The 23,975-nt window shown below is 48.9% G+C and overlaps 16 protein-coding genes and 1 pseudogene across 16 annotated transcripts; 4 read left to right on the forward strand and 13 right to left on the reverse strand.

Annotated features, from left to right (window-relative positions):
* Positions 1–22: 22 nt before the first annotated feature.
* Positions 23–388, forward strand: YALI1_E27774g (uncharacterized protein; the record flags this gene model as incomplete). Its single annotated transcript, XM_068283098.1, has 2 exons — positions 23–107; positions 201–388. The coding sequence occupies 2 exons, from the start codon at positions 23–25 to the stop codon at positions 386–388; spliced, it is 273 nt and encodes a 90-aa protein (XP_068139199.1).
* A 720-nt stretch (positions 389–1,108) lies between these two features.
* YALI1_E27791g (uncharacterized protein) lies at positions 1,109–1,708 on the reverse strand (the record flags this gene model as incomplete). The annotated part of the gene is made up of 1 exon (XM_504314.3): positions 1,109–1,708. One exon carries the CDS (start codon positions 1,706–1,708, stop codon positions 1,109–1,111), a length of 600 nt encoding a protein of 199 aa, XP_504314.1.
* Positions 1,709–1,803: 95 nt separating this feature from the next.
* On the forward strand, positions 1,804–2,122 carry YALI1_E27792g (uncharacterized protein; the record flags this gene model as incomplete). The annotated part of the gene is made up of 2 exons (XM_068283099.1): positions 1,804–1,874; positions 1,918–2,122. The coding sequence occupies 2 exons, from the start codon at positions 1,804–1,806 to the stop codon at positions 2,120–2,122; spliced, it is 276 nt and encodes a 91-aa protein (XP_068139200.1).
* A 740-nt stretch (positions 2,123–2,862) lies between these two features.
* YALI1_E27805g (uncharacterized protein) lies at positions 2,863–3,432 on the reverse strand (the record flags this gene model as incomplete). The annotated part of the gene is made up of 2 exons (XM_068283100.1): positions 2,863–3,111; positions 3,160–3,432. The coding sequence occupies 2 exons, from the start codon at positions 3,430–3,432 to the stop codon at positions 2,863–2,865; spliced, it is 522 nt and encodes a 173-aa protein (XP_068139201.1).
* Positions 3,433–4,598: 1,166 nt separating this feature from the next.
* Positions 4,599–5,337, reverse strand: YALI1_E27826g (uncharacterized protein; the record flags this gene model as incomplete). The annotated part of the gene is made up of 2 exons (XM_068283101.1): positions 4,599–5,172; positions 5,216–5,337. The coding sequence occupies 2 exons, from the start codon at positions 5,335–5,337 to the stop codon at positions 4,599–4,601; spliced, it is 696 nt and encodes a 231-aa protein (XP_068139202.1).
* A 385-nt stretch (positions 5,338–5,722) lies between these two features.
* YALI1_E27834g (uncharacterized protein) lies at positions 5,723–6,330 on the reverse strand (the record flags this gene model as incomplete). Its single annotated transcript, XM_068283102.1, has 2 exons — positions 5,723–5,977; positions 6,046–6,330. 2 exons carry the CDS (start codon positions 6,328–6,330, stop codon positions 5,723–5,725), a joined length of 540 nt encoding a protein of 179 aa, XP_068139203.1.
* Positions 6,331–6,474: 144 nt separating this feature from the next.
* YALI1_E27840g (uncharacterized protein) lies at positions 6,475–6,738 on the reverse strand (the record flags this gene model as incomplete). Its single annotated transcript, XM_068283103.1, has 2 exons — positions 6,475–6,619; positions 6,674–6,738. 2 exons carry the CDS (start codon positions 6,736–6,738, stop codon positions 6,475–6,477), a joined length of 210 nt encoding a protein of 69 aa, XP_068139204.1.
* Positions 6,739–6,901: 163 nt separating this feature from the next.
* Positions 6,902–7,299, reverse strand: YALI1_E27846g (uncharacterized protein; the record flags this gene model as incomplete). Its single annotated transcript, XM_068283104.1, has 2 exons — positions 6,902–7,185; positions 7,233–7,299. 2 exons carry the CDS (start codon positions 7,297–7,299, stop codon positions 6,902–6,904), a joined length of 351 nt encoding a protein of 116 aa, XP_068139205.1.
* A 2,069-nt stretch (positions 7,300–9,368) lies between these two features.
* YALI1_E27871g (uncharacterized protein) lies at positions 9,369–9,858 on the reverse strand (the record flags this gene model as incomplete). Its single annotated transcript, XM_066094397.2, has 2 exons — positions 9,369–9,692; positions 9,856–9,858. 2 exons carry the CDS (start codon positions 9,856–9,858, stop codon positions 9,369–9,371), a joined length of 327 nt encoding a protein of 108 aa, XP_065950469.1.
* A 735-nt stretch (positions 9,859–10,593) lies between these two features.
* Positions 10,594–11,061, forward strand: YALI1_E27880g (60S ribosomal protein eL24; the record flags this gene model as incomplete). The annotated part of the gene is made up of 1 exon (XM_504316.3): positions 10,594–11,061. One exon carries the CDS (start codon positions 10,594–10,596, stop codon positions 11,059–11,061), a length of 468 nt encoding a protein of 155 aa, XP_504316.1.
* A 3,395-nt stretch (positions 11,062–14,456) lies between these two features.
* On the reverse strand, positions 14,457–15,450 carry YALI1_E27927g (uncharacterized protein; the record flags this gene model as incomplete). Its single annotated transcript, XM_068283105.1, has 2 exons — positions 14,457–15,355; positions 15,408–15,450. The coding sequence occupies 2 exons, from the start codon at positions 15,448–15,450 to the stop codon at positions 14,457–14,459; spliced, it is 942 nt and encodes a 313-aa protein (XP_068139206.1).
* A 218-nt stretch (positions 15,451–15,668) lies between these two features.
* Positions 15,669–16,197, forward strand: YALI1_E27930g (uncharacterized protein; the record flags this gene model as incomplete). Its single annotated transcript, XM_068283106.1, has 2 exons — positions 15,669–15,980; positions 16,036–16,197. The coding sequence occupies 2 exons, from the start codon at positions 15,669–15,671 to the stop codon at positions 16,195–16,197; spliced, it is 474 nt and encodes a 157-aa protein (XP_068139207.1).
* Positions 16,198–16,262: 65 nt separating this feature from the next.
* On the reverse strand, positions 16,263–18,406 carry YALI1_E27939g (uncharacterized protein; the record flags this gene model as incomplete). The annotated part of the gene is made up of 2 exons (XM_504318.3): positions 16,263–16,494; positions 16,545–18,406. The coding sequence occupies 2 exons, from the start codon at positions 18,404–18,406 to the stop codon at positions 16,263–16,265; spliced, it is 2,094 nt and encodes a 697-aa protein (XP_504318.3).
* Positions 18,407–20,111: 1,705 nt separating this feature from the next.
* Positions 20,112–20,440, reverse strand: YALI1_E27976g (uncharacterized protein; the record flags this gene model as incomplete). Its single annotated transcript, XM_068283107.1, has 2 exons — positions 20,112–20,213; positions 20,258–20,440. 2 exons carry the CDS (start codon positions 20,438–20,440, stop codon positions 20,112–20,114), a joined length of 285 nt encoding a protein of 94 aa, XP_068139208.1.
* An 80-nt stretch (positions 20,441–20,520) lies between these two features.
* Positions 20,521–20,876, reverse strand: YALI1_E27981g (uncharacterized protein; the record flags this gene model as incomplete). Its single annotated transcript, XM_068283108.1, has 2 exons — positions 20,521–20,698; positions 20,752–20,876. The coding sequence occupies 2 exons, from the start codon at positions 20,874–20,876 to the stop codon at positions 20,521–20,523; spliced, it is 303 nt and encodes a 100-aa protein (XP_068139209.1).
* A 125-nt stretch (positions 20,877–21,001) lies between these two features.
* YALI1_E27997g (uncharacterized protein) lies at positions 21,002–22,363 on the reverse strand (the record flags this gene model as incomplete). The annotated part of the gene is made up of 1 exon (XM_504319.1): positions 21,002–22,363. The coding sequence occupies one exon, from the start codon at positions 22,361–22,363 to the stop codon at positions 21,002–21,004; it is 1,362 nt and encodes a 453-aa protein (XP_504319.1).
* A 626-nt stretch (positions 22,364–22,989) lies between these two features.
* YALI1_E28006g (Compare to YALI0E23672g, Misc non-coding, weakly similar to CA2830|CaRBT1 Candida albicans CaRBT1 repressed by TUP1 protein 1) lies at positions 22,990–23,172 on the reverse strand (annotated as a pseudogene).
* Positions 23,173–23,975: the final 803 nt, after the last annotated feature.

Below are 23,975 nucleotides of genomic sequence, written 5' to 3' on the forward strand. Positions count from 1 at the left end.
GTGAGAGTTGCGAGGTGCGTTTATGAGTTGTGAACGTCGGTCGTCCGTCTCGGTCGTCGGTCGCCGGTCTCGGTTGTCGACGTCGGTCGTCGTATGTAATTACTCACGTTTTCTTGTCGTTGTGGTCATGGTCATGAATTTTTGCTCGTATTTTCTCGGCTAAATAAGCGAGTGTTGAATACAAAAATCGGGTTGATCAGATTGGTTTGATTGGTTTGATTGGTCCTTCAACAATGATGCAGTAACCAGGTCGCCGATCGTCCGCGTCAGCTGTTGTTCTCAGTGCTCGTTCTGGAGTCAAGGGGTCTTTTTGTCCATAGTGATAGTCCTTTTGTCCATTAGTGATAGTCCTTTTGTCACGGAGATAGCCCGCTCCAGGGTTAGATGATCGCACTGCTTATCTTGGACTGGTGGTCGATGGTTCAAACCTCGCTTGTAGACTCCAATTCAACCGAAACTTCGCCCAAACTGTGAACGCTGAAAGGCTGACAAGAGACACCATAGCGCAGAGTTGCCGCAGTTACTGAGAGTTTGCGCAGGCTCAAGATAAGCCCGGCGGCTATAACTGGTGATAGCCACACTGTAGATACGGCGATGCGACTTGGTCGAGGACTGGGTCGAGGATTAACGCCTAGATCGAACGGATAAATTGAAGATAGATCAATCTGCCAACTTGATCCGTCGGCGATCCGATGACATGGATCTGCTGTGAGTGCCAAGTCGTCTGCTTGTTTCGAGCAGTGATAGCGTACGCGAGGTGACAGACAGGGTGCAGTCGTATACATACAGAACAAGTCCGAAACGTCGTGGTCTTCACGCAGTCATGCACCTGCGCACAGCCACGATCGTGACGTCGGTGCTATCGGGCACGAGCTACACTGAATAAGAACACGTTAGATTATAGGGGTTGGGTAGATCGGGCGGTTGACCGGGGTTGGATACACCGGTTGGGTCGGTCGGACGGGTTGACCGGTTCGGAGTTGGCAAAGAGTTGACCGTTACCGAGGTGGGTTGCTGACAACTACTTGTAGCAGAGTTGTACTTTTTTGTACCGCACTTCTGTCAGTCTCCGTGTTACTCAGATTGCATTCGTTAACATCAGTATCGGCTAACTACTGCAGGTGCTTGCCGGACTCTCCTTCTTGTTGAAAGAGAAACGATCCGAGCCATCGAACCCCCGGGGAGGAGCCCGCTGGCGCTGCATCTCGCGACCCTTCTGTCGGGCCTGCGCAGCCTCGACAAAGCTCGTGGCGCTCTCCAGGGGCAGCAGCGAAAACAGTGAGACAAAGTAGGCGAGAATGGCCTGGATCACGTGTCGAATCGACGACGTGGCCTGGGCGGACATGGGTTTCTGGCCCAGCACATGGCCCTGGGTCACGTAGACGGGTTTGGCCGCAGCGCCGTGTTTCTTGATCAGTCGCTCCACGGCCCCTAGATCGGCGCCCCGCACCGTCTCCAGAAGCTTGCCGCTCTTGAACACCCCAAACGTGGGCATGGCAGACACTCCGGCGTGCGACGATGCGCCCTGGTTGTTGTCCACGTTGACCTTGTAGAACGACGCCTGGTTTTTGTATTGCTCGGCCAGCTTGGCGTAGCCCGGCGCCACCGCCTTGCATGGCCCGCACCAGTCGGCGTAGAAGTCCACCACCGACACCGTGGCGGGGTGGATGGCCTTGAAGTACTCGTCTGTGGAGGTGAGTTCTTTCATAGTCGGAGGAGGGAACCTTGGTGGTGTTTGTGTTTATGTAATTGGGCTGTTTTGGTCAGAGAGCGAGTACTCGTGCTCGTAGTTGGGTCTGTTGTATGGTGGTGATGTACTTGTGGAATGTACTCGTACTTGTAGATACAATATGTAGGTTGCAGTGGCAAATAGGGTTGCAGTTGCTTAGTCAGACATGGCTATTGTGGAGGAGACAGGAGGAGTGGGAGGAATTCTGAAGAGTGCATTTTGCGCGGGGCGGTGGATTTGGTGGGCGTGTTGGTTTTTGGTCTCTTTGTGCGAAATCACGATGTTCTGGATTGTGATGTTTTGAGTAGAATCCCATATCATATCCGCTATCTAAATATGGTGTGTAACAGAAGTGGAGATGGTGGAAAGTGGGGAGAAACGGGGGAAAGATAGCACACAGAAGGGATGTAGTGTGCAAAATTGTCCGCGGGGATCACCGGAAGGGTGCGTAGAGCGCCGATTATGTCATTTCGCAACCGTAGTTTGACCACGAAGGTGTTTTGTCAGGATCGAACCGCGGTATGCAGGCCACGAGAGAAAAGCAAGCACTGCGATCTACAAGTAGGCCTGGATCTACAAGTAGCCTTGTAGTGTAGGACTCACGGTAGGAGCAATGGTCACCCGATTGTTAATCTGACAATACCGATGGATAAATCCGGGAGGTGTGAATCAGTTGGAAGCAGTCTTGACTTGATGGCGTATTTATAGCGTCCAAAGAATTGATTTTCGTGAGGACGCTGCAAGGAGGAGTGCAAAAAAACCACCCAAAGAATAAAACAAAAAACACCCCCAAAACACCCCCAAAAACCCCCCCAAAAAACACCCCAAAACCCCCAAACACCCCAAAACACCCAAAAAAACACCCAAAAAACACCAAAAAATAAAACCAAAAACACCCAAAAACACCCCAAAACACCCAAAAACTCCCAAAAACTCCCAAAAACACCCCAAAAACCACCAAAAAAGAAACAAGAAAACAACTCCCTCCAAAAGTACGTTTGAATCAACTCACTTCATCGCACCCATACCATCGCACCCAAGTCGTGTCTCACACCTCAGCACTCACCACAAAGCCCTCCCTCACCGCGGTCTCCAAAGCCTGTGACTATAGCTCAAGTGATCGCAACCATGCGTTAGGCAGGGACAATACGAGACCACCAAAAAAGCAGTCTATCATCAGTCCATGCGTCAGAGGGCTCTTGTCGGGCGCACGCGTGCTGGCGACCACGTACTGTACACGCCTTGTTTCTAGGAGCAACAACTTGTCGTAAAAGAGTCTTGTCGTAAAAGAGTCCGCATTCGTCGACAGCGCTTGTGCATTTCGCTTTTTTGGATACGGAAAACGGGATCCGGAGGGCCACAGGACGTCGGAGAGTGCAAATCTAATTTGGACAACGGAATCAAGAGACAGACAGAATCAAGTGACAGACAGAAGACAAACAGAAGACAACAGCAAGAGACAAAAGCAAGAGACAAAAGCAAGAGACAAAAGCAAGAGACAAAAGCAAGAGACACAAAACCAGATCATGGGGGAATGGAGATGTCGCTAGAAAAGTCTCGGAGAAGCCAGGTCCATTGATTTCTGTCAGAATCGGGTTCTGTTTGCGGATTGTTTCGGCGGATTGTGTGTGAATCGTTGTTTCCAACGTCCCGGGCTCAGCCTCTGTCTGTGTCGATTGCAGTCTCCGGTGGCACTCCCTCATCACCGAAAAAGGCCCGAAGAGCTGCCCCAACTCCTCCCCCCAACTCACCACTCAACCCACAGCCGGTTCACCGACTTCACCGCCAGCCTTTGTCTACGGACAATCTCCGGCCCGCTGTACCCACGTCCATGGCGCCGACCAAGTTGCATCACAAGAGTCGTTAAGCTTAACAGTCGGAGCGATGAGCGGCAGACGAGAAACCAATGCGTTTGGAGTTTGGAGTTTGAAGTTGGAGTTTGGATTTGCTGGTTGCCGTTTGCAGCTTGCCGTTGCAGTCTGGAGGTTGGAGCAAAAAGCAAGCCGCGTGACTCGACAAAGACAGAAACGAGATCCGCAGGGCCGCCGGCTGCACTTGCCGCCGCAAGCCGCCTGTCTTGAACCCTGGGCTGGAGTCCACGTTTCTTCTGGAGACGGCCGTGAATGCCTTCCTTCGGGCTTTGAAATGACGTCACCAAACAGACCTCCAGGTCACACACCGCATATGTGAATGTCTGTGGGAAGGATTAGACGATGGTGGTGTGACGAGGGTCATGTACCTTGCACAGATGTACGGCACTTGTATGGGTTGTCGTACGACCATACATTCGCGCGGACTACAGCAACTGTCGGTTGTCTGTTGTCACCTGTCGTCTTGCATTTACTTGACTTCACTTGGCATATTGGCTTTTGTCAACCGAATTGACTTCACTACTCGACATCTACTTGGACTTATTTGTTACTGGTGGCTTTTTGCCCCACCGCCAAAATAAGCACCTGCACATGGCCTCACCTGCTCAACAGATGCTGTGGTTTCTTTTTCGCATTTCTTTTTTCATATTTCTGCCTGTGGTCGTCTCTGCTGACGTGCAGCTATGCTTGCCTGTGGCGGTGGCTGGAGCATTAACTGGTGACTACTGATTGGCCAGAATAATGTTCACGCATGATCTTCACCCATTGTTGTCCTGATTCGGCCCATTGTCTCGCCTAGATTGCTACAGCTCACATGTATGGAACCTGCGCCGCACAAAAATGCCTTCGGAAGAGCGACTCCGAAGTCTGACAATGGACAAAGAGCAGAAGAAGAAACGACCTGAAAATGCAGAGCTACTTTCGATTAGGCATGGATGGACTTCCGGGCACAGAGGTCAAAGGTGTCCAAGAATGGTGCAGATTTCCAGCTCCAGCGCTCAAACGCCGTGTCGAGACCTCAAACGCCGAGTCCAGAGCTCACACGCCGAGCTCTGACTCTGATCTGGACATCTGTGCTGTTCCTTGGTGAGTAAAACGGCAAACGAAGCCAAGAGTTTGTCTCCCCGCCCTAGGACCAGGGAGCTTCCGTTAACAAGCCCTTTCTTTGCACAAGCACACAAGCCATCCACATCTTCACACACCACGTCTGTGACGACAACCTCCTTCCTGAACCATGTTCTATAAACCAACCCTACCCCATGAACTGAGACCGTTACATGCTGCTTCCGAACTGTGCTGGGCAAGTATATCATGGCTGTGTGGAGTTTAACGGCAGGAAGCGCCATAATGTCATCGCTGACAAAGTGAGCGACATGGTCCATCCAGATGCGGTGTTTGGGCCTCTCCTGTCCATCAAGAGCTTCTGCGGTACCTGGACTTATCCTGCCCATCAGTCCACCAAGAGTCTCTGGTACATCTTGAAATGGCCATTTCGTGCCAATGTTTCGGCTTACTAAGTCGTTCCCCTGCTGAAAACAAGCAATATACAAACAGCCTTCATCTTCCAAGGGGCTGTTGTGATACGACTGGAAAGAAGCTGTTCCGACAACCTAACTTTGCTGCGCAGCTAAGACAGTGATGATCCACAGTGAGACATTTGTTTGCTCGCAATTTATACCTACAATGTAGCGATGACAACACGAAGGTTGACGGAGTTTCTTTCGGATTAACATCCATGGTGAAAGGTGAGCATCACGCATGCAATGACCAGCATTCTTGTCCAGCAGGTGGAGATGCCGGAGGAAAAAAAACAGAGACAACAGAGACTGACTTCTCCTAGAGTGTTCTTCGGAAGCCGACTTCCGGACCGAGACACTGGCTGGCTGTCTGGTGTGGTTGCAGGTGTTTGGATCATTGACTATCGGATGAATTTGGTTGATTGGATGAATTCGATTAATTTGATTAATTTGATTAAATTAATTGGGTTAACTCAATTAGTTCGATTAATTTGGATTATTGCTGCAATTTAATTGACCGACAACAGAAAGAGATTACTACAAGTAGCACTACCGGTACACGACTTGTAGCAATCTCAGCAAAAAACTCACACCTTTCATGTCCCTCATGGATCTCGATGCAACACAGTCCCAGTCCTGGTCACTTTTGACAGACCGTATACGCGGTCAATGATACTACATTGGTCCGCTGCCTGTGCTTGATCAGCTGTCAAGTGCTCCGAAACTCCAAACAACGCCGTAAAGAAAGTGTTGGACGATTTGGGCGGGCCGGTTTTGGAAACGCTATGACTAGACACCCGCCAAGCCACTAAAGCACCTTTACAGGGGTATTGTGTGTGCTCGTTGTTTGTCGTTGATTGCTATTTGTCACACTATTTGACAGCTGTCGGGGCGACCGATTCTATTGGCACGGCGCTTGTCCAGGCACATCTGCACCCCATACACTGTAAGATCTACAAGTAGTGTGGGCTAGTGACGAAGAAGGGGAGTGGACCAAGAATGAGACAGGGTCTGAGGTTGCATCCAGTCTGAGGGATGGAGTTTGGAATGAGAACAACGTCAAGCCCGTACAGTCATGCGGGTAGATGGGGTAGATGTCAGATAGACCGCCAGACGACCAATGACAATCTGCGAGTCGTCCTCCAAACAACGTCTTCCGAAAGAGGTACAGTCGTACTGTACATCTAGGCTGCCTGGCACTAACAGCTCGCATCGGGGTTTGTCATTGGACGTGAGCGAAGAATGACCATCTCTTGGCTACTGTGCATACATCTTGTCATGTCATGGCTGTTTTTGGGCCCGTCGGAATGTTAGCCGTTATTGTGTTTCACAAGACAATAAAAGCGAAAATCGGGTGTCAATGAACAATGTCACGGTGACGTATGTCTGCTATGACATGTGACAGTGACATCTGACGGTGACATCTGACGTTGGTGTCTGAGAGTAGTGTCTGATGGTGGTGTCTGACGGTGGTGTCTGACGGTGGTGTCTGACGGTGGCGTCTGATGGTGACGTTTGTGCCGCGGTCGACCATGTGACGGGTGTCAGTCATTTACATTAGGGTCTTTATTGGCGTATTGGCGTATTGGCGTATTGGCGTATTGGCGTCGATATATATCATTTGGCCTTTTGGAGAAGTGGTATGAGTAGGAGGACTAGGAGGATTAGGAGGATTAGGAGGAGTTGACTAGCAGGACTAGTCGATCAACCGATCCTGCTAGTCCAAACTATCAACTCTTTTATCTTTTATCTCTCATCGCTTTTATTGCGACGTCTCCGAGACACTAGTTTAGTACCAGCCCACTCGCACTAGCCCAGTGGGTATGGCTGACTGCGACTACTGTACTTGTAGTAGTCTGCTCAGTAGTACAGAAGATACTCTGGAGCCTGGACCCACTGTTGCACCACTCCGCCTCCGTTTCAGATAAAAATAGGACTGAGATTGGATATTGGAGAGTGGAGCCAGAGTGTGAGACTGACGGGAGGGCGAGAGAGTAGGAGAACAGATTAGAAGGGAAAATGAAAAAAATGGGGTGAAAATGACCTGCTAGTCTACAGTCGCCAGTATCTCACACCACCATTTGCTCAGAGCCATCCAATCTCCGGCCAGGAAACAACAACCCACTGTCATCGAGACCTTCTCAACTTGGCCACTGTAGACAGAAACATGAAGAATCGCCATGCCCTGAGCCCATCTCTTGGCGTGGAAATATATGGAGACAAGCAGAGTCCAGTCTGGACATAGCCATAGTTTCGGTACAACAAAACATTCTATAACCGGATGATCGATCCTCTCTGCTAGTCCACAGGTTTGTTCCTGTCCTTTCTAACAACTTAATGTCTTTCGGAACTATTCAGAGGACTGAAAAAAAGAACAAGAAAAGAAAAAGAAAAAGAGAAAGAAAAAGAGAAAGAAAAAGAAAAAAGAAAGTGGTTCGTAATTAATCAAGTAGGTAGCATTGAATTGCTCACTGTTGGAAATTTAATGGGAAAGGCGGTGGCAATATTGATATCAAGATAATCAGGACTTTTCTCTGATTTCAATGGTGTGGTTGCGTCTATGGTTTGGGAAATATTGACTTAAAAAGTTATATAATAAGAAGAACCGCTCTTCCGATCTCTGCTAGGAACAGTGCGCAGACACCTGATTGATCAAATCTCCAGGCAAGTTGACAAGGGAAGAGTTTGTATATGAAACTTGGTACTGACACAAGTACATTTATATATATAAATAAATAAATAAATAAATAAATATAAAAACAACTCTCCACAACAAGGTATGGAAAAACAATACACCCAAATTCAGAGCGCCTTTCTGAATCCACTGCCGTCATTATATCCACAAGTCACAAGAATGCCCTTCTCTAGACGCCCCAGTTAGACACAACTGACGGGATAATTCCAGATCAGAATCGCCAGACAAGATATACACAAAGGTATACCATTAGTGTCAGATTTCGGGGCTGATTCAATTGATCACCAGAATCTCCAGAGTCTAAGGTCATTTCCAGGTTCGTTCCTTGGTTCATCTCTCAATTATCAATTCAGTCTGTTTCTGTCAACGTGCGAGTCCTCTTTTCAAGTACATTTCGCTTGCACAGCTGGTTCTGGTTCTGGCTCTGGATCAGGCCGTTAACTCCAGAGATCAGACCGACTCAACTGAGACAATGACAGATGAGTTGGCGACAAGTGGATCTGCTGACGAATGGACTCGCTTCTTCTCGCTTCTTCTTCAGCAATGCATCTGTCTTCCATGTTCAGAGGAGGCAGGAGAAGCTCAGGTCTTGATCTGAAACGATCGAGTCACGTGAATGACGTAATAAACCCACAAGGAGCTCTAACCGCTCGTTTATAAACGGACATGCACTGAGTCCATTGTCTGAGTCAGCCAAAGAAGCATCAGTTCATCTCCACTTGTGTTGTGGCACTAGGTCGGCTCGTATGGACCCCAATTGCAATCTCAGGTACCTTTAATAATCCCGCTTAATGTCTTCTCCCTGAGTCATACTCCTGTGATTCCAATTGAACGTGACTAAGAAATGAAGGAGATGCCATGGTTACGTCAGGCGGTTTGGACAAGTGTTCATTTCAAGCGTAGCAATTGATTATTCATTTTGGGGGAATTTGCGGTCACGTGACCAAATAAACGCCAATCAAATTGTCGACACTTTCCCGGCAAGTCTTCCTAGAAGAGCCCACAGACTCAATGGAATTTTAGACACTGGAGATACAGAACAGACCACAATGAACAGGAAGATCGAGTCTCAGACATGGAGACTTCATAAATCAGATCAACCAATCGGTTGAATTTCCCCTAATATCTCTCAAACCTCACGTCATCTCTTAGACGGTCCTGTTGCGAGATTTTTTCTGTTCTCACTTGACTTTTAGTTAGGATGCAGATGAGGGGGAGGGTATGCTCTGGGGTTCTGTCTGGATGTCTGTCGGGGTGTCTGAGAATACGAGATTGATGTGGATTTAGGAAATATATAGGACTTCCTTTTCCTTATATATTGGTGATTTCATGTGGAGTTTAGACCACAGTTTGTTGAATTTTTAGTTGAACTTGGAAAAATATAAATTAAAATTAAAATTAAAATATAAAAAATAAAAAAAAAATATAAAAAAATCAGTTTTAATTCTGAAAAATACAAACTCACTTGCACCCATACGAACACACCATACAATCAAAAAGTAATAAATAACGGCACTAAAGTACATTAATTTTTATTTTGGGGGTCTTCAAACTGCTTAAGAAAGCTCAGCAGTCAGAATGTCGGAGTCACCGGCATCCATGATGGTGACGGCGCCAACTCGGAAGAGTCGACCACAAGAGGTACCGAGCTCGTTGTTGCCGCCCTGGAAGTGGTGGACGGTGCACTTGGCGAGCATGGCGTAGTACTCAATCTCGGACTTTCGCAGAGCAGGGGTGTTGCCAGCAATGATGACAAGCTTGGCCTTGCCCTGTCGGAGAGCCTTGATGGTGGACTTGTAACCGAGGGTGTACTTTCCGGACTTGATAGCAAGACCGAGCTTGGCGTTGACGTTGTCGCCGGACTTCTTAGACTTGGGGGCCTGGGTTAGAATGAGTCTTGTAGACACGGTGGTTGCATGGTGAAGAGTTACAGGTCGATGTTGCGATCACCGTCATGACGGACAAACGCAACGTCACCGAAAATCATTCACTAGCACTCCCATCTCAGCTCAAGATCTTGGATCTGTTTGCTGGATAACTTACCATCTCTGCGCTTTGTTGTAATATGCACTCCGGAAGTGTTTGTGGGAAAAAAAGAAGTGGTTGTTAGAATTTTATAATCTGTACGGTGCATCTTTGGGACTAGAGTTGAAAATCCAAATCGGGAAATGACCCGAAGTAGAGGGGTAATTTGTGGTCTGCAAACAAGAGCTTCCAGAACGCGATTGACTGGGGAAAAAGGGCTGAATTTGTGAACAGAGACGTTTTTGAGGGCCCCGAACCAACTCCCGTGACCATTTTCTGCATATCTCTTCTGCAACGAATTCTTGTTGGTTCCAGTAATGTCGCAAAAGACAGTCACAAATAGACTTTATTCACGTGACTACACAAACCAACTCACTCCCAACCATGACAACCTTTGCAAAATTAGAATACCTGTTTCTCTTGTTACAGACTACCGACAACAGGAGAATTCAAGGTGAGTTTTTGGAGGAAATCCGTGCGCGCAAGTGGACCGATGAATTTCGACGGTGACATGGGGATTGTGGTCACGACAGGGAGTGTGGTCGCGACAGGGAGTGTTGGCATGGAGATTGTGGTCTCAACATGAGCAAGATGATGGACGACATGGCGGAGATGTGGTGGTTCCATTTGGAGCATTGCGCAATTTTCGACTTGTCTCTGTATGTTCGGTGATCACTTTGGTGGACACTTCCGTGTTACTCTGATGTCGTCGGTTCTCTCTTCAGGTTCTCACCTCCTACGATTATACTAACGCAGATGAAAATCGAACTCGACTCCTTTTCTGGCAACAAGATCTACCCCGGCCGAGGTACCCTCTTCGTCCGAGGCGACTCCAAGATCTTCCGATTCTACTCCTCCAAGACCGCTTCTCTGTTCAAGCAGCGAAAGAACCCCCGACGAATCGCCTGGACCGTTCTTTACCGACGAAAGCACAAGAAGGGAATCACTGAGGAGGTTTCCAAGAAGCGATCCCGAAAGTCCGTCAAGGCCGTGCGAGGTATCGTCGGTGCCTCTCTCGATGTGATCAAGGAGAAGCGAAACGCCCGACCCGAGACCCGAAACGCCACCCGAGCCAAGCACGCCGAGGCTGCTAAGGAGCGAAAGGAGAAGGAGGCCGAGCGACGAAAGGCCGCCAAGGCTGCCCACGTTGCCGCCGGAGGCCCCAAGGTCTCCAAGCTCGGTGCTAAGGGCTCTGCTCCCAAGGTCCAGGCTACTTCTCGATAAGCAGCAAAAATAGTTAAAAAGGTTGTATGATTGCGGAATGATTGTAGAGGTGTGATACGATGCGATGCGACACGATGTGAGTGCGAGTGCGAGTGCGAGGTACGAGGTACGAGCAGGAGTGCAGGTACAACCATTCGTAATCGTACTCGTACTGTAGCTCCGAAGTTACCACATGTCGAGCAATCGATGACAAGTGCATCGGTTCGTCAGTAACTTTTCAATAACATTGGATACACGAAAAACCACTTGGCAACTACAAGTAGAACATATAGTACAACAGGGAGAAGTGAAAAAGGAAATCAATTGCACGGATAATCTTGACAGAGTGCTTCTCATCAATTGTTAATATGATTTATTCCTAATTTTATATTCCTATATATTGTTCATAGGATAGGTGGGGTTGAATGGTCTAATAGTCTGTACATACATTACTTGAAAAAAATATGAAAAAACAGGGAAAAATGACATGAAAATCAACAAGCTGTCGTTTGATTCACAGATCGGTTGGGATCACTCGCAAGTGACAATAATCCATCCCGAATACTACTGTATGTACAGACTTGAAACCATGCACATGGACAGCCTGTAAATAAGCAAAAAAAAAAATTATTATAATAAATAATTATAATTATTTAACAAAAAAATTAATTTATAAAACAAAATGAAGGCTAATGGTCTGAAATGCTGATACAAAATGTCTCCAAACCTCTCTGAATGGCACACTACTTGTACTTGTACCACAATCACATCATAATTCCAGCGCACTCACAATGGACCGAAGTATCTTCAAGATCGGTCGCACTCATCCTCGTTCCCACGCGGTCCCAGCCCTGCGAGTCTGCATCAGAAGACCTATCCATCATGTCGGTATTGATGAGCACAGTATCAACTATGTGTGCAAGGGCGACCTACCATTGCGATAACAAGCTCTTCATCGTAGCCTAGTCTTGATCGTAGCCTCCTCAATGTCTTTCAACAGTGCTGTATCTGGTCTGTCCGCGGAAGGTGCAAGTCTTGTATCAAATTTCCGACTCTCAGACTCCGCAACACTGAGGATTTGAGCCCTGACCGGAAATTAGTTACCCGTATCGTTGAAAACCTCTTCTTTCCACACACACTGGTTTCTCTCTCGGGAAGTATTACCCATCTTACCGCTACTCTGGATCGCCGAACCAACCATAGATATGACCATGACCGTCGACGTTCATGACTGGTGAAATGGAATAGTAGGCGCTGACATGGACGTCATGAGACATTCTGGAGATGAGCCTGGAGATGAGCCTGGAGATGAGACAACAGTATGGAGATGTTGACTCATTCAGTACTCTCATGGTCTATGCTTATACCTTCGAGACAACGAGTGCCTTCTTGTAGTGGACAGGTACTACCACATTGTTGATCATACTCAGACCTGAGAACAGAAGATGGATGGACTCTGAACTACATTGGTCAGTAGGCAAATGGAGAGCTCAAACGATCATTCTGGCCGTATGTACATGGCGAAGTTCTAACATTCTGCTAGACTGACATCAACTACCGTCTAGACGGCGAGACATACACGTTACGAGTTCATGTTTACCTCAAGAATTACACATCTAACAGCCTGACCACCAAATCACCATTTCTTGCATCTCACCAAGTCACTTTCGACAATCGACTTCAGTCACTTCAATATGAACAGCCACCGAGAGATGTTGCTGAGCACGTGATCAATACTGTACCCAGCTCCCCGAGTGACATAACATATCTCTTCGAATGATCTCTTTGAATGAAGCTGCATAGCCGTTTCAAGTGGTCAATGAGCCTCGAGAAACCTCACGGACCTCTCTTGGGCTCTGAGGCTCTCGATGGAGTCCGTGTCTTCGCCAAAGCTGGTGTATAACTACTACCATCTACACCGACTTGAATCAGTATCTACAGAGGCAATTGTATCATCAGCAGTTGGCCAACCGTTCAATTTCCTCTCGTCAATCGTGTTAGCAAGTGTCTATCAACTCCTTTTCTTCAACATAACCTGTCAGCTCGTACTCAAGTCCGTTGACTCCGACAAGTCCGTTGACTCAAGACCACTCCCTGAGGATCCACCAGGAGAGCACTGACATCTTCAACGTGGATCCGTACCAAACACTACTGGAACTCGACTACGACCTTCTCTGGAAGGCAGCCATCTACGAGTAGCCATGATACTGCTGTTATGGAGATGGAATGTGGTTGAACACAGACAATCTACAAATACACAGGTTGTCATAGACGCGGCTAGTCAAACCAGATGGTCAGGAAAGACACTTGAAGGAGAGTCTACACAAGTAGTCAGTCCAAGTCCCAGATGACGGGAATGGGGGAGTGGGTAGGACTATAGTAGAAGTAGAGACGACTCCGCTGATGGCGACCAAGGAGAGCAGTCCATTTCTAGAAAGCTGACTACGTTGAATCTCGCAGTATGTCAGTGGACGTTTCTTCTGCAGTTGGAGAGTTATGAGCTTTGCTGGTGTCTATTTCAAGAGACGCTCTGATGCCATAAAAGACTACAAGGGGTCGATTGTTGGAGTCATGCCGGGAGGCGGGTACAAGGGGTCGATCTATATATGAACCTCGGCGACTGGCCATGGACTTATGGTAGATACAGGAGTTGTGAACAACCAAGGAGCATCCAAGGAGCATCTAAGGAGCATCTAAGGAGCTAAGACTGGCTCTCTATATAGAGGCGGAGTGAGGAATACGCACCACCATACGGGGAACGGTGTGAATGGAGCTTGAGGTTTAGCCCACCAATCTTACAGTAGATACAAGCGGTGGGTTCATAGATGGTCATAGGGAGATTGTCCGAGAATACCGACTGTTGGAGTCGAATAATGACAACAGTGGCATCAATGAACCAACCCTCTTCAGACGAAATCATGCAATTTTGCCGGCAGCTCTGTACGAGCTCATAGTGCCTCGGTCTACAAGCGGTCATATTGTATACCACGAGCCTTGAAAGGCCTTCTCCATTCTACGGCTACAGTGCCGCAATGAGACCATAATTGCATTCAGTAAAGAGAAAAAGACAGACAGTTAGTAGAGGGCTGAAGGATCCCGAAGGCGGAGGGAAGACAAGAGAAAGAGACAAGAGAAAGAGACAAGAGACAAGAGACAAGACGAGACAAGAGAAAGAGACAAGAGAAGACGAGACAAGAGAAGACGAGACAAGAGAAGACGAGACAAGAGAAGACGAGACAAAAGAAGATGAGACAAGAGAAAAAACAATTGATAAGATGACCAAAAGCAAACGCAGAAAACACTACAAACAACTCTACACCTCATACGGTTGCAGCTACACTTGTCCAGAGACCACTGGAGCAAGACTAGTTGTCGGCTTGAGAGGTCGGCAAGAACGGGATCAAAAGATCAAAAGATCAAAAGATCAAAAAGAGCGGAGGAAGAGCAGTAAGGAACCACAGAGACAAATAAGACGAATAACACAAATAGGACAAAACAGAGATTGAAACAGGCTCAATGATAAAGACATGGACCTGTTGGAACCAATCTCTGGAGGACAAGGAGGAAGACCAGATGGAGCGAATGAAGGCTACCAGAGAAGAACTCACGGAAATGGGCTTCTTCAGTTGATAGACTCCGAGGGGCTCTTGAAAGTGACTCCAACCGCAGCCTTCCAAAATGGATGAAGACCCACGGACTGGAAACCACGTCTCCAGAGCTGGAGGGAAGAGGTACAGACACGTCACACGGTCTACGGAGACAACAACCGATAGCAATGAGATGCTGGGGAATGCAATGGAAATAGATAGACTTGAGAAGAGGGGTATAACAGGGCGACTTGGCTTGGTTAGGCGAGCCTCTGAAGAAGAAGAAGAAAAAGAAGAAGAAGAAGAAGAAGAAGAAAGATGAAAAAAGCGATCACAAGTGGTATGAGTATGAGTCGAAGTGAAAAAAAGAAAAAAAAGAAAAAAAGACGAAATAGTTAGCAGTGGGGAAGCGCTTAGTAGTAAGCAGTCACAACGTGAAATCCTGTCTGTTCGGGTTAGTATGTTAGTGTAACGCAGGCTGGCGTAAAAAAGAAGCCAAACGGCAAAGAGGGCTGAGGTGGCATGTGTCAAAATGTTCAGAAGAAAGAGGAGATAGCTACTACACAAGAGAAACAGCATATCAACTGAGACAGACAAGCATAGAAGAGCAACGTCGGAAGGAGGGAACCTGAGCCCTGTGAGAGAGAGAGAGAGAGAGAGAGAGAGAGAGAGAGAGAGAGAGAGAGAGAGAGAGAGAGAGAGAGCGAGAAAAGAAAAGAAAAGAAAAACTAGATTGCAATCGATGTGCGGATCGAATGAATCGAGTGATTCAAGAGGTACTACAACTGAATCTACGGGCTCGCCACAGATATGAAGTCATCATCGGTCAAGCCTCGGCGTAGAGCCAAAAAAACGACGCATGGGGCGTCATGCAGCGGCCAAAGGCGACTGGTGAAGATCGAATATCGTTCGTGGGGTGAGCAAGAAAATACAACATGAGGCAAGAGGACGAGAGTTGCAAAACCAATGGACCAGAACCTCCCACTTAACAAAACCACTTGATGCGTCCCTTGCGTGTAGTGTGTTCATGGGGATTGTAAGATGCAACGTATCTCGTCATCCAATGCCTCGTCGCCCGAGATACTCGGGGACGAGTTCGTAGTCGGGCGCCGTTCATGTGGGCCGAGTCATGGTAGCGATATCATCAATTGTATTCTTGAGGAAAAGGAAAAGAATAGCAAGCGATCAAGAAAAATAACGCAATTCGGCACATACGCCGGTAAAATGGGGCTGCGGGGGTGTCCTAAAGGACTATGGATAAAAAAAAGGCAGCAAAATAAAAAGGAACAGGATCACAATATGAACAGGAACGGCACATGCGCCTCAATAAATAAGTGGGTACAACGGACCCATGTCGAGGACATTTTTGGATGAGATGCTTTTGTTTTTGGTGATGGGCGGTCTCCAGATTAACTTCTGTTCATCATGGGGGTATGTGTGGATGCAACATGATGAAGGCAGAAAGAAAGGAGCACACGACTGGGAACAAAAGCTGGAAAAAAAACCATTATTGTTGGGGGTGGTGAAAGGACTAAGGAGCAGCAACTTCCTCCCGATCTGTGGCGGGTGACTGTGGAATGGAGGGTCTGGGGGTTAGCTGCTGGAGATCGTCGTCATCTAGTGTGGACGCGATACTCACTTCATTTCAAAATCTTGCTCTGAAATATGAGAGGCGTTGATGACACGGCCTCCGAAATATCGCTGGTGCAGGTTGTTGACCGCCTTGACACAGTCAATCTCATTGTGGAACCGGAGCAGGATCTCTCCCTTTTCCACTTCCAACGAGATGGACTCTACAGGGCCAAACTTTTCCTCACACTCGAGGCGGACATCTTCTTTGAGCTCTTCAACCCAGTTTCCGGTCTCCCTATTGTTAGTAATGCTTCTAGTAACCTGTTGTGTCTCTGTGATACTCACTCGCTGTAGTTGAACATGTTTCGTAGAAGGGCACACTTGGAGGTGAACTCCACAGACCCCTGGTACTGCTTGTGGCCATCGAGTTCAGATTTGACGTGTGAGGTGCCTCGCAACTCGATTTCACGTTGTTCGAGTTCGCGCTGCTGGTTACGCTGGTCCTTGAGCTTGAGCTTCTGGTTCTGACGGTCGACTGCAATCTGGGTGGCGACCTGGTCTGCAGAGCGAGACACACCGTCTGCAGCCAGAAGACCAATCTCGGTGAGGATCTTGCGGGCCTTGGTGGCCCCACGTTCTCCCAGCCCGAGACCGACTCTGAGCTTGCGACCAGCAAGCTCAAAGCCGTTCATCTTCTCAAGAGCAGTCTTGGCATCATCAGGATTGACGTACTGGATGAAGCAGTAGCCCTTGGACTTACCCGTCTTCTCCTTTTGGAGGTCGGCAAACTCGATGGGTCCAAAGGCCTCGAAGATCTGAATGATTTCGCCCTCTGTGACACCAAAATAAATATTGCCGACATAGAGACGGTGGAACCGAACACTGTCAATGGCAGATGTGGATGCGTTCACATTGGCCACGGCATGGGTACTGCCTGCACCAGAGCTGTTGAAAGATGCCTCGGACTGCTGCTCCTCTCGGTTTCGAGCACTGTCAGTGCACCGAATAAGAAGAGCCTGGCCATGAAGAGACCGGCCTGTGAGTCCGATGGCGCGGGAGACAGACTCCACGTCCTCAAACTCCACAAATGCAACACCCCGGCATCTACTGCTGCGGTCCTTGACGAGCGACACGTCATGCACGGGGCCGGCTTCTGCAAAGAAGTCAAACAGCTCGGTCGACTGCACGTGGGGGGCCACCTGCTGAACGTAAACAGTTCGCTTGTCTCTGTCTTCGGCAGACAGCTCGTGGTTCTTGGAGATGGGGCCTCGGCGCTCGTAGTTGCGCTCATGCTCCGTCTCCCATCGACGGTACCGGGCCCGCGCTCTCTCGCTGTCCCGGTTGCGGTATGTGTCCCATTCCTGTACCCAGTCAGGTCTGTAGCGCTCCCACCCGTTTGTGTTGCGGTAGTCACGGTCACGGTCACGGTCACGGTCTCGAAACTGTTTCCATTCGAAGTTGTCTCGGTCTCTTTGGTCCCTGGAGTCACGGTCACGGTCACGGTCTCGGTCTCGGTCTCGGGAGTCACGGTCTCGTGCATCCCTTGAGTAGCCGGGGTAGTAGGAATTGCGGTTGTGGTTGCTGTGGCGACGCTGGGCAGAGGGTTCCTCTCGGGACGACTGGCGGTTGGTGTGGTCGTCTCGTCGCAAGTCCTCCTTGGGTCTCTGCGGCGACTTTGACCGGTATCGTCGTCGGGTGTCTCTGGACGAGGTAGCGTTGGTGGTCATTTCGCTTGCAGGAGGCGAGAGGAACTTGTCGGAGGGGGTGTTGGACAGAGAAACGGGAGGAGTCTCGCCGTTCCACTTTGCCTCTTCGTTGGAGAACATTTCGTCAAGCTTGCGGTACTTTGAGTTGGAGCTCGATCGAGGCGCCACCGTCTCCACCTGCTTGGGGAGCGTGTCTGAGAGGGAGCGTTTGGCGGAGGTCTGGGCGGTGGCGGCGTCCTTCTTAGTTCTGAGCGCAGACTTGGTTTCGGGTTTGGAGCCCTCATTGGCCGAGCCCTCGTTGGCGGAGTTGGAGCCCGAGCCCGAGCCCGATGACGTTTCGCAGTTGGAGCCCGAGTTGGTGCCCGAGCTGGTGCTGGGGTCTTTGCCGGACGACACTCCGGACGAGAACCCCGAGTCTCGGCCGTCTACGCCATTGGGCGAGTCTAGCGGGAGGTTGGTCGACACCTGTTCAGACGGAAGCTGCGGCACATTTGGCGACATGTCGTTGGTCGACGAAGAGATGAGCGGTTTGAGTCGTTTCTTTTCTTGCTGCGTGGTCAATATGGTGACTTGCTCGTTGTTGCTTGGCGAATTAGGGCTTCTTCTCGTCGTGTGTTTGCGCTCGAGGTTCGAGATGGAAGAGCAGGCACGTTGCGGAAGAAGAGTTGCTTATGAGAGCAGCCGATGGATGGATGGATGTACAAGTAAAAGGTAGTGCAAGGTAGAAACACAATGTGTCTCTCTTTTGTCACGGGGTTTGGCCAAACCTTAGGCACAATGGCGTGTGTAGTGTAGGGGCGAAAGAAAAGGAAAAAACACTAAATGTTAATGGGGATAGGTTCGAATACGTCTCTCAGGCGCGCCTAAGGCGAATTAGCCTTGGTAGAATGAGACGAAGAGAGCGAGAGAGGTGATACGAGGTGAAGTGAGGTAGGCAAGGCTACGCGAGTGGCGACATTGGGTTGGGGGAGGTGAAGGATGGGTTGACTGGTGGAGGGGGTGACTGAGGTGGAATGTGTTGATGGAGGATGAGTGGACTGGTGGGTGCTACAGACCATACATACATACATAGAGACAACCCGAACAATGCTCTATCCCCTACACTACGAAATACACAACCTCTCCTAAGTTTCGACACCATTGTTTTAAGCGCACTGGTTGCTGAGAAATGGTTTGTCTCAGTTCTTCCGTTCGTTCTTTGCCCTTGTTCTCTCGTTCATCGCAGCCGCCGATCGAAACGACGGACAACATAGTCCCTTGGAGAGACTTGGATCGAGTCCAGTCCAAGAAAGCTGCACCTTGGGCATTCGTGACGTCGTTCTTCGCGTGGTATTGAACAGCTGAACGCCAACTCTTGAACCGATCTGAACGAGATCTGGATTGCAATCACTCGACACGAACCGCTACAACCTGGTGTGCTTACTAACGCCGAAAGAGCCATCCGAAAACCTACCCAAAAACCTACCCGAAACCTGCCCGAAAACCTACAAAAAAGCCATCCAAAACAACCAGAAAACAAGCAACAAAAAACGACGAAAACAAGAAAACAAGAAAACCAGAGAAAAAAAAAAACAGAGAAAAAAAAACAGAGAAAAAAAAAACAGAGAAAATAAATAAATAAGAAAGCCACCAAAACCCTAGAATCCCATCACACAATCCGCTCACCCCATCGCCATCTCCATCTCCATCAACCATCGCCCAACGTAGAGCCAAAGCTCATCTCGCTAAAGGTGCATTGCATCCCAACTGCGCCCGATCGGTTCTGCTCATGCAAAGAGTCAAACAAGCAACTAAAACCTTGGAAAAAGAAAAAGAGCAGCCCGTTCACTGTCGTCGCCAGTCCTCAGCTGGAACCGATCTACCCGTCTTCTGGAAGCTGCAGCCGCCTCTCGGAGCCGGGCATCCCACATCTGGAACTCATGTCGTCTACTGGTAGCACAATGGTGTGGTACTCGTAGGACTGTTCAGTAGTATCGGACCTTTTAGACAACCGCCCTAAAGTTGACTCCGGAAGAATAGCAAACAAGCCACCAATACAAGCCGCCGATACAACTGTACCCGCACTCCCACTCGAACCTCGTACCGGTGCTGGACTTGCATTAATGACATATATATATATGCTGTTATACCGTACCTGGACATACGAGCACACACCAAACGGGTTTCCCGTCCCAACAACCAACAGCTGACGCAAGAAACAGTCTACCTACGAATACTGAAGTATACTACGTAAGTACCACCTTCCAAGTACTTGTACTCGTACGGAACAAGCGCGAATACTTGTCTCCCAGCACTCGCACCTAGACCGCTTCATATAGACGCCCTTCCGGGCTCATTCCGAAATCACGTGACCCTCCCCCCCCGAGCACTCCAAACTGAAACAGCTCTACTTGTATTGTACCGGTACAAGCATCTCATATGGTACAAGTAGGTTGCGCTCGGTGATCTCTGCCCTGAAGGTAAACTGAAAGAGACCAACTCTGTCAAACACCTCAAGCTCTCCACGCAGTCACGTGTACGCAGAAAGGGACTCATGAATGTGATCACAGAAGCCCCTGGTCGGCCCGACTTCGTCAACTTTTGCGAGCTTCCGAAGAACCCGCCAACCCTACCACTCAAGCTATTAGCGGCATACTCGTGCGAGTACAAACCCCCCTTGTAAAAGTACTCTTACTCGTACTCGTACAGTAGCTCAGCCCAGAATCTTTTACCGGAGCAGATCGGCAAACCACAAGTGCATTAGCCCCGTAAAGAGGTCTAAAACCCCATAATTTGGAACACCAGATATTAAACCTCCGGTAGCAGATATATAGCCGGGTTATACCTCGAATACGTGGTATAGAGACACGGTTTTTTTTTGTTTGTTTTTTGTTCTATGATAACAAGGAGTACATACTAATAGAGTACGCGCTGGCCTTGTAATAGCGACAAGAAATTTGAACACACAACGGATTTCATAGCTCAGCCACATATACCCCGGTGTCTACACACTGTCCTCTCCGCTTAATGCCCCTATCTTTCGATCTTGTAACGTCACATCCACCATCATCAAGTGTTCTCGATTGCAGCAAAAAAAAGCTACTTGTACACCTCAGCTCAATGGGGAAGCATGAACGTAGACGAACCAGCACTCTCGGGGCCGCGTAGAAGCTCCACCTCCCCACACTGTCCCAAATCCTCGTCCACCCTGACCTTCTTGGGGCCAGGACCGTCTACATCACCAAACCCTGTTCGAGCCCGGCGAGAAGCGTAGCCAGCAAACGGGCGGCGGAAATGGTGTCTGGACCGAGAGGACCGAAATGGAGAGCCCAAGCCAATGGGACACGGCAGTTTCGACGACGTAGGTCGGTTGGCAATGCTGGCAATGTCGGCAATGTTTGTGATGTCACTCAGTTCAGAAGTGGACACAGATAAATCTCTGGAATGCACGGACGAAGAACTACGCCTCCCCCATATCTCGTTTTCCCTCGGTAAACCCCTGCAGACGTAGGGGAGGTAGTTGGAGACAACAAGAGACGCGGGAGCCGAGGCGACAAGACCCACGTCCGCCAAACTCATGTTGCGAATATGAAACTCCGTGTCCGAACGCAATGGGGGCTCTGTGGCTGGAGAACGAACTGGCTCCCCAATCATGCTCTCCAGACGCGCGTGATACAGCACATTGTATGTGTATATTCTTGACTTGAGATCGTACATCTCGTCCTCGACAAAATCTGTAGCATGAGGATACAGAGGGTAGGAAGACCCCACACATGCACCAGGCGCAGACTCATTGCGCAGCATGAGCAACTCGGAAGTCGATAGCATGATCTTGCACATGCCAATATTTTCCATGGGCTCCATTTGGTCGATGCACAGCTGGACGTGTGGAGAAGACAGAGCTGAAGGGGGGATCCAGGATACAGGGAACGGACTCATGTTGATGTCGTTCCAGTAGCCGTACTTTGGGTTTTCCTGCTCGTAGCCCATATCCTTGATGTCGTCGCATTGGCTGCTGCCATCGTCATCCGAGTCCTCGACCGAACACACCTCGAACAGCTGTTCGTGCAGCTCCTGCTGGAAGTGATTGCGCTTCACCTTCTGGGGGAAGTAGACCTGAGGACTCATGAGGATGCGAGGATGCATGGGCAGCGACTTGAGCCACCGGCCGACCTTGGAAGCAAAGGTCATGTTTTTCTCCTGCCGGGGCTTGAATGTGCTCCAGGGGATGCCCTTGGTTGCATACGGAGTTGCCTCCAGAGCTTGGCTCTCCACGCGCTCAATGTTGAGCATGAGAATGCGGTGGAGCTCTTCTTCTGTAAACTCGAGATTGGAGAATAGGTTGGAGTCGTCTCGACGGATATCCGGAGGGATGAGAAGGTGCTGCACAAAGTCAGCAAAGGTTTCGGAACTGGTGGACGATGACGACGACTCGGTGGAGTACGAGTCTTCTGGGGCAGGGTCACAGAACCCGATCATGTCAACCGCCAGAGCAGTTGGGTGTCGCCGGTAGTTGGTATGTGGAGATAAGGTCTGGTAGTATCGATTAGTGAGATATTTACTAAAGGTATCCGTTTGTGTCGTCGAGATATCTGCCTTGCTCTCCACCTATGGTCTCCACCTGTGGTATCTATCTGTCGTCTTCGTGTCTGTGTCGTCTCGTAGGTGTCTCTGAGTCTGTGTCAAGACAATGATGAGATCTGATATCGTGTCTGGGTCGTATCTGGATCGTGTCTGGATCGGGTATCGTTCGTCGAATCTGGCAGTTCAGCTTTGGTATCTGTGAAGCAACTGACACTTGTAGCGAAGAAGATGGGTGCTTGTGGAGTGCACTGTGACACTCTGTGGGTAAGAAGCTATGTTTGTGTGAGATGCTATTTAGGTGGCAGGACATCACCACTGGCGCTGTGGGACATTTGAGTGTAGTTAAATAAATTAAATAAGATTTAAATAAATATTTAATAAATAATAAATAATGAAATATAAAATAAATAAATAAACATGGACAGAAAGAGCCAGTTGGAGCAGTTCAAGAGCGAATCAAGAAGTGGAAGTGACAATGTCGTTGCTGTTGCCACAATGGACCTATCGCAGTAATCTGGAGTCTATGGCCTCAGGTCAATCTCGGGAGAGTGGGTTGGGCTCAGGAACGTCAGGGGTGGTGTAGGCAGCTCAGGGTCGGGCATAGGAGTCGACTTCTGAGGCTGAAGGGTGTCTCCGGGGCCGATTAGAGTGAGGTCTTGGAAGAGATGGTGACAGTGTGGACGAACAAAGGGTTGGAGGTACATGGGTAGCGAGAATGACGGAGATGGTGGTGTACTCTTCCTCACAGTCACAGTAGGAGGACAGTAATCTGTGGTAACTGTGGTCTTGGAAGGGTTTCCGTTGAATCGGTGGTGGTCAGGGGAGTAGTTCCGGGCGTAGTCATAGGGAGAGCTCCATCTGGGTACAGAGGTTGTGGGATTCACAGGCTCGCTAGAGCTAACGTCCGTGGTGGTGGTGTATGTGGTAGATCCTCCAGGAGTGCCCACATGGTAATGACGATCCCCAAGTGGTCAGCTGGGGTGATTGGCGCATTGGTGATGGTTCAGAGCAGTAAGGAGTGAGGTTCATGAGATCCATGACTGACTGGGACAGCCTGGCTTCACTTGTTGTGTTTCTCATCTCTTTTATGAAGCTGACCGAGATCGGAAGAGCGGTTCAGCATAAAGTCTCTGTAAGAAAGTACCATCCATCTATTCATCCTTTCAATATTACTCTCTAGTGTCATTCTGATTCTGTCAATTCCTGTTGTCGCAGTCGAGTAAACGTGGACTAGATTAGATGCTGTGTGAGATTCGAAGCCTAGAGGATATCCTAGACGGCAGATACCGTGTACTGTAGCTACTACATACTGTAGATGTCATATCATTCCACCTCCCACTCTATCTAACCAACACTCCATTCAGACAGTCTCCGTTGCAAACATAGTCCAACTACTCCAGCCGTTCCCTATCCAACTACAGTACCTATTGAGATCCGGTCTGACTGTAGTCACGATCAGGACCCGCGTTGTACTTCCTATTGTACTCTTCTACTGTCTCTTCTACTG

The sequence above is a fragment of the Yarrowia lipolytica genome, chromosome 1E (genome assembly GCF_001761485.1).
Source record: "Yarrowia lipolytica chromosome 1E, complete sequence".
Lineage (NCBI taxonomy): Eukaryota > Fungi > Ascomycota > Dipodascomycetes > Dipodascales > Yarrowia > Yarrowia lipolytica.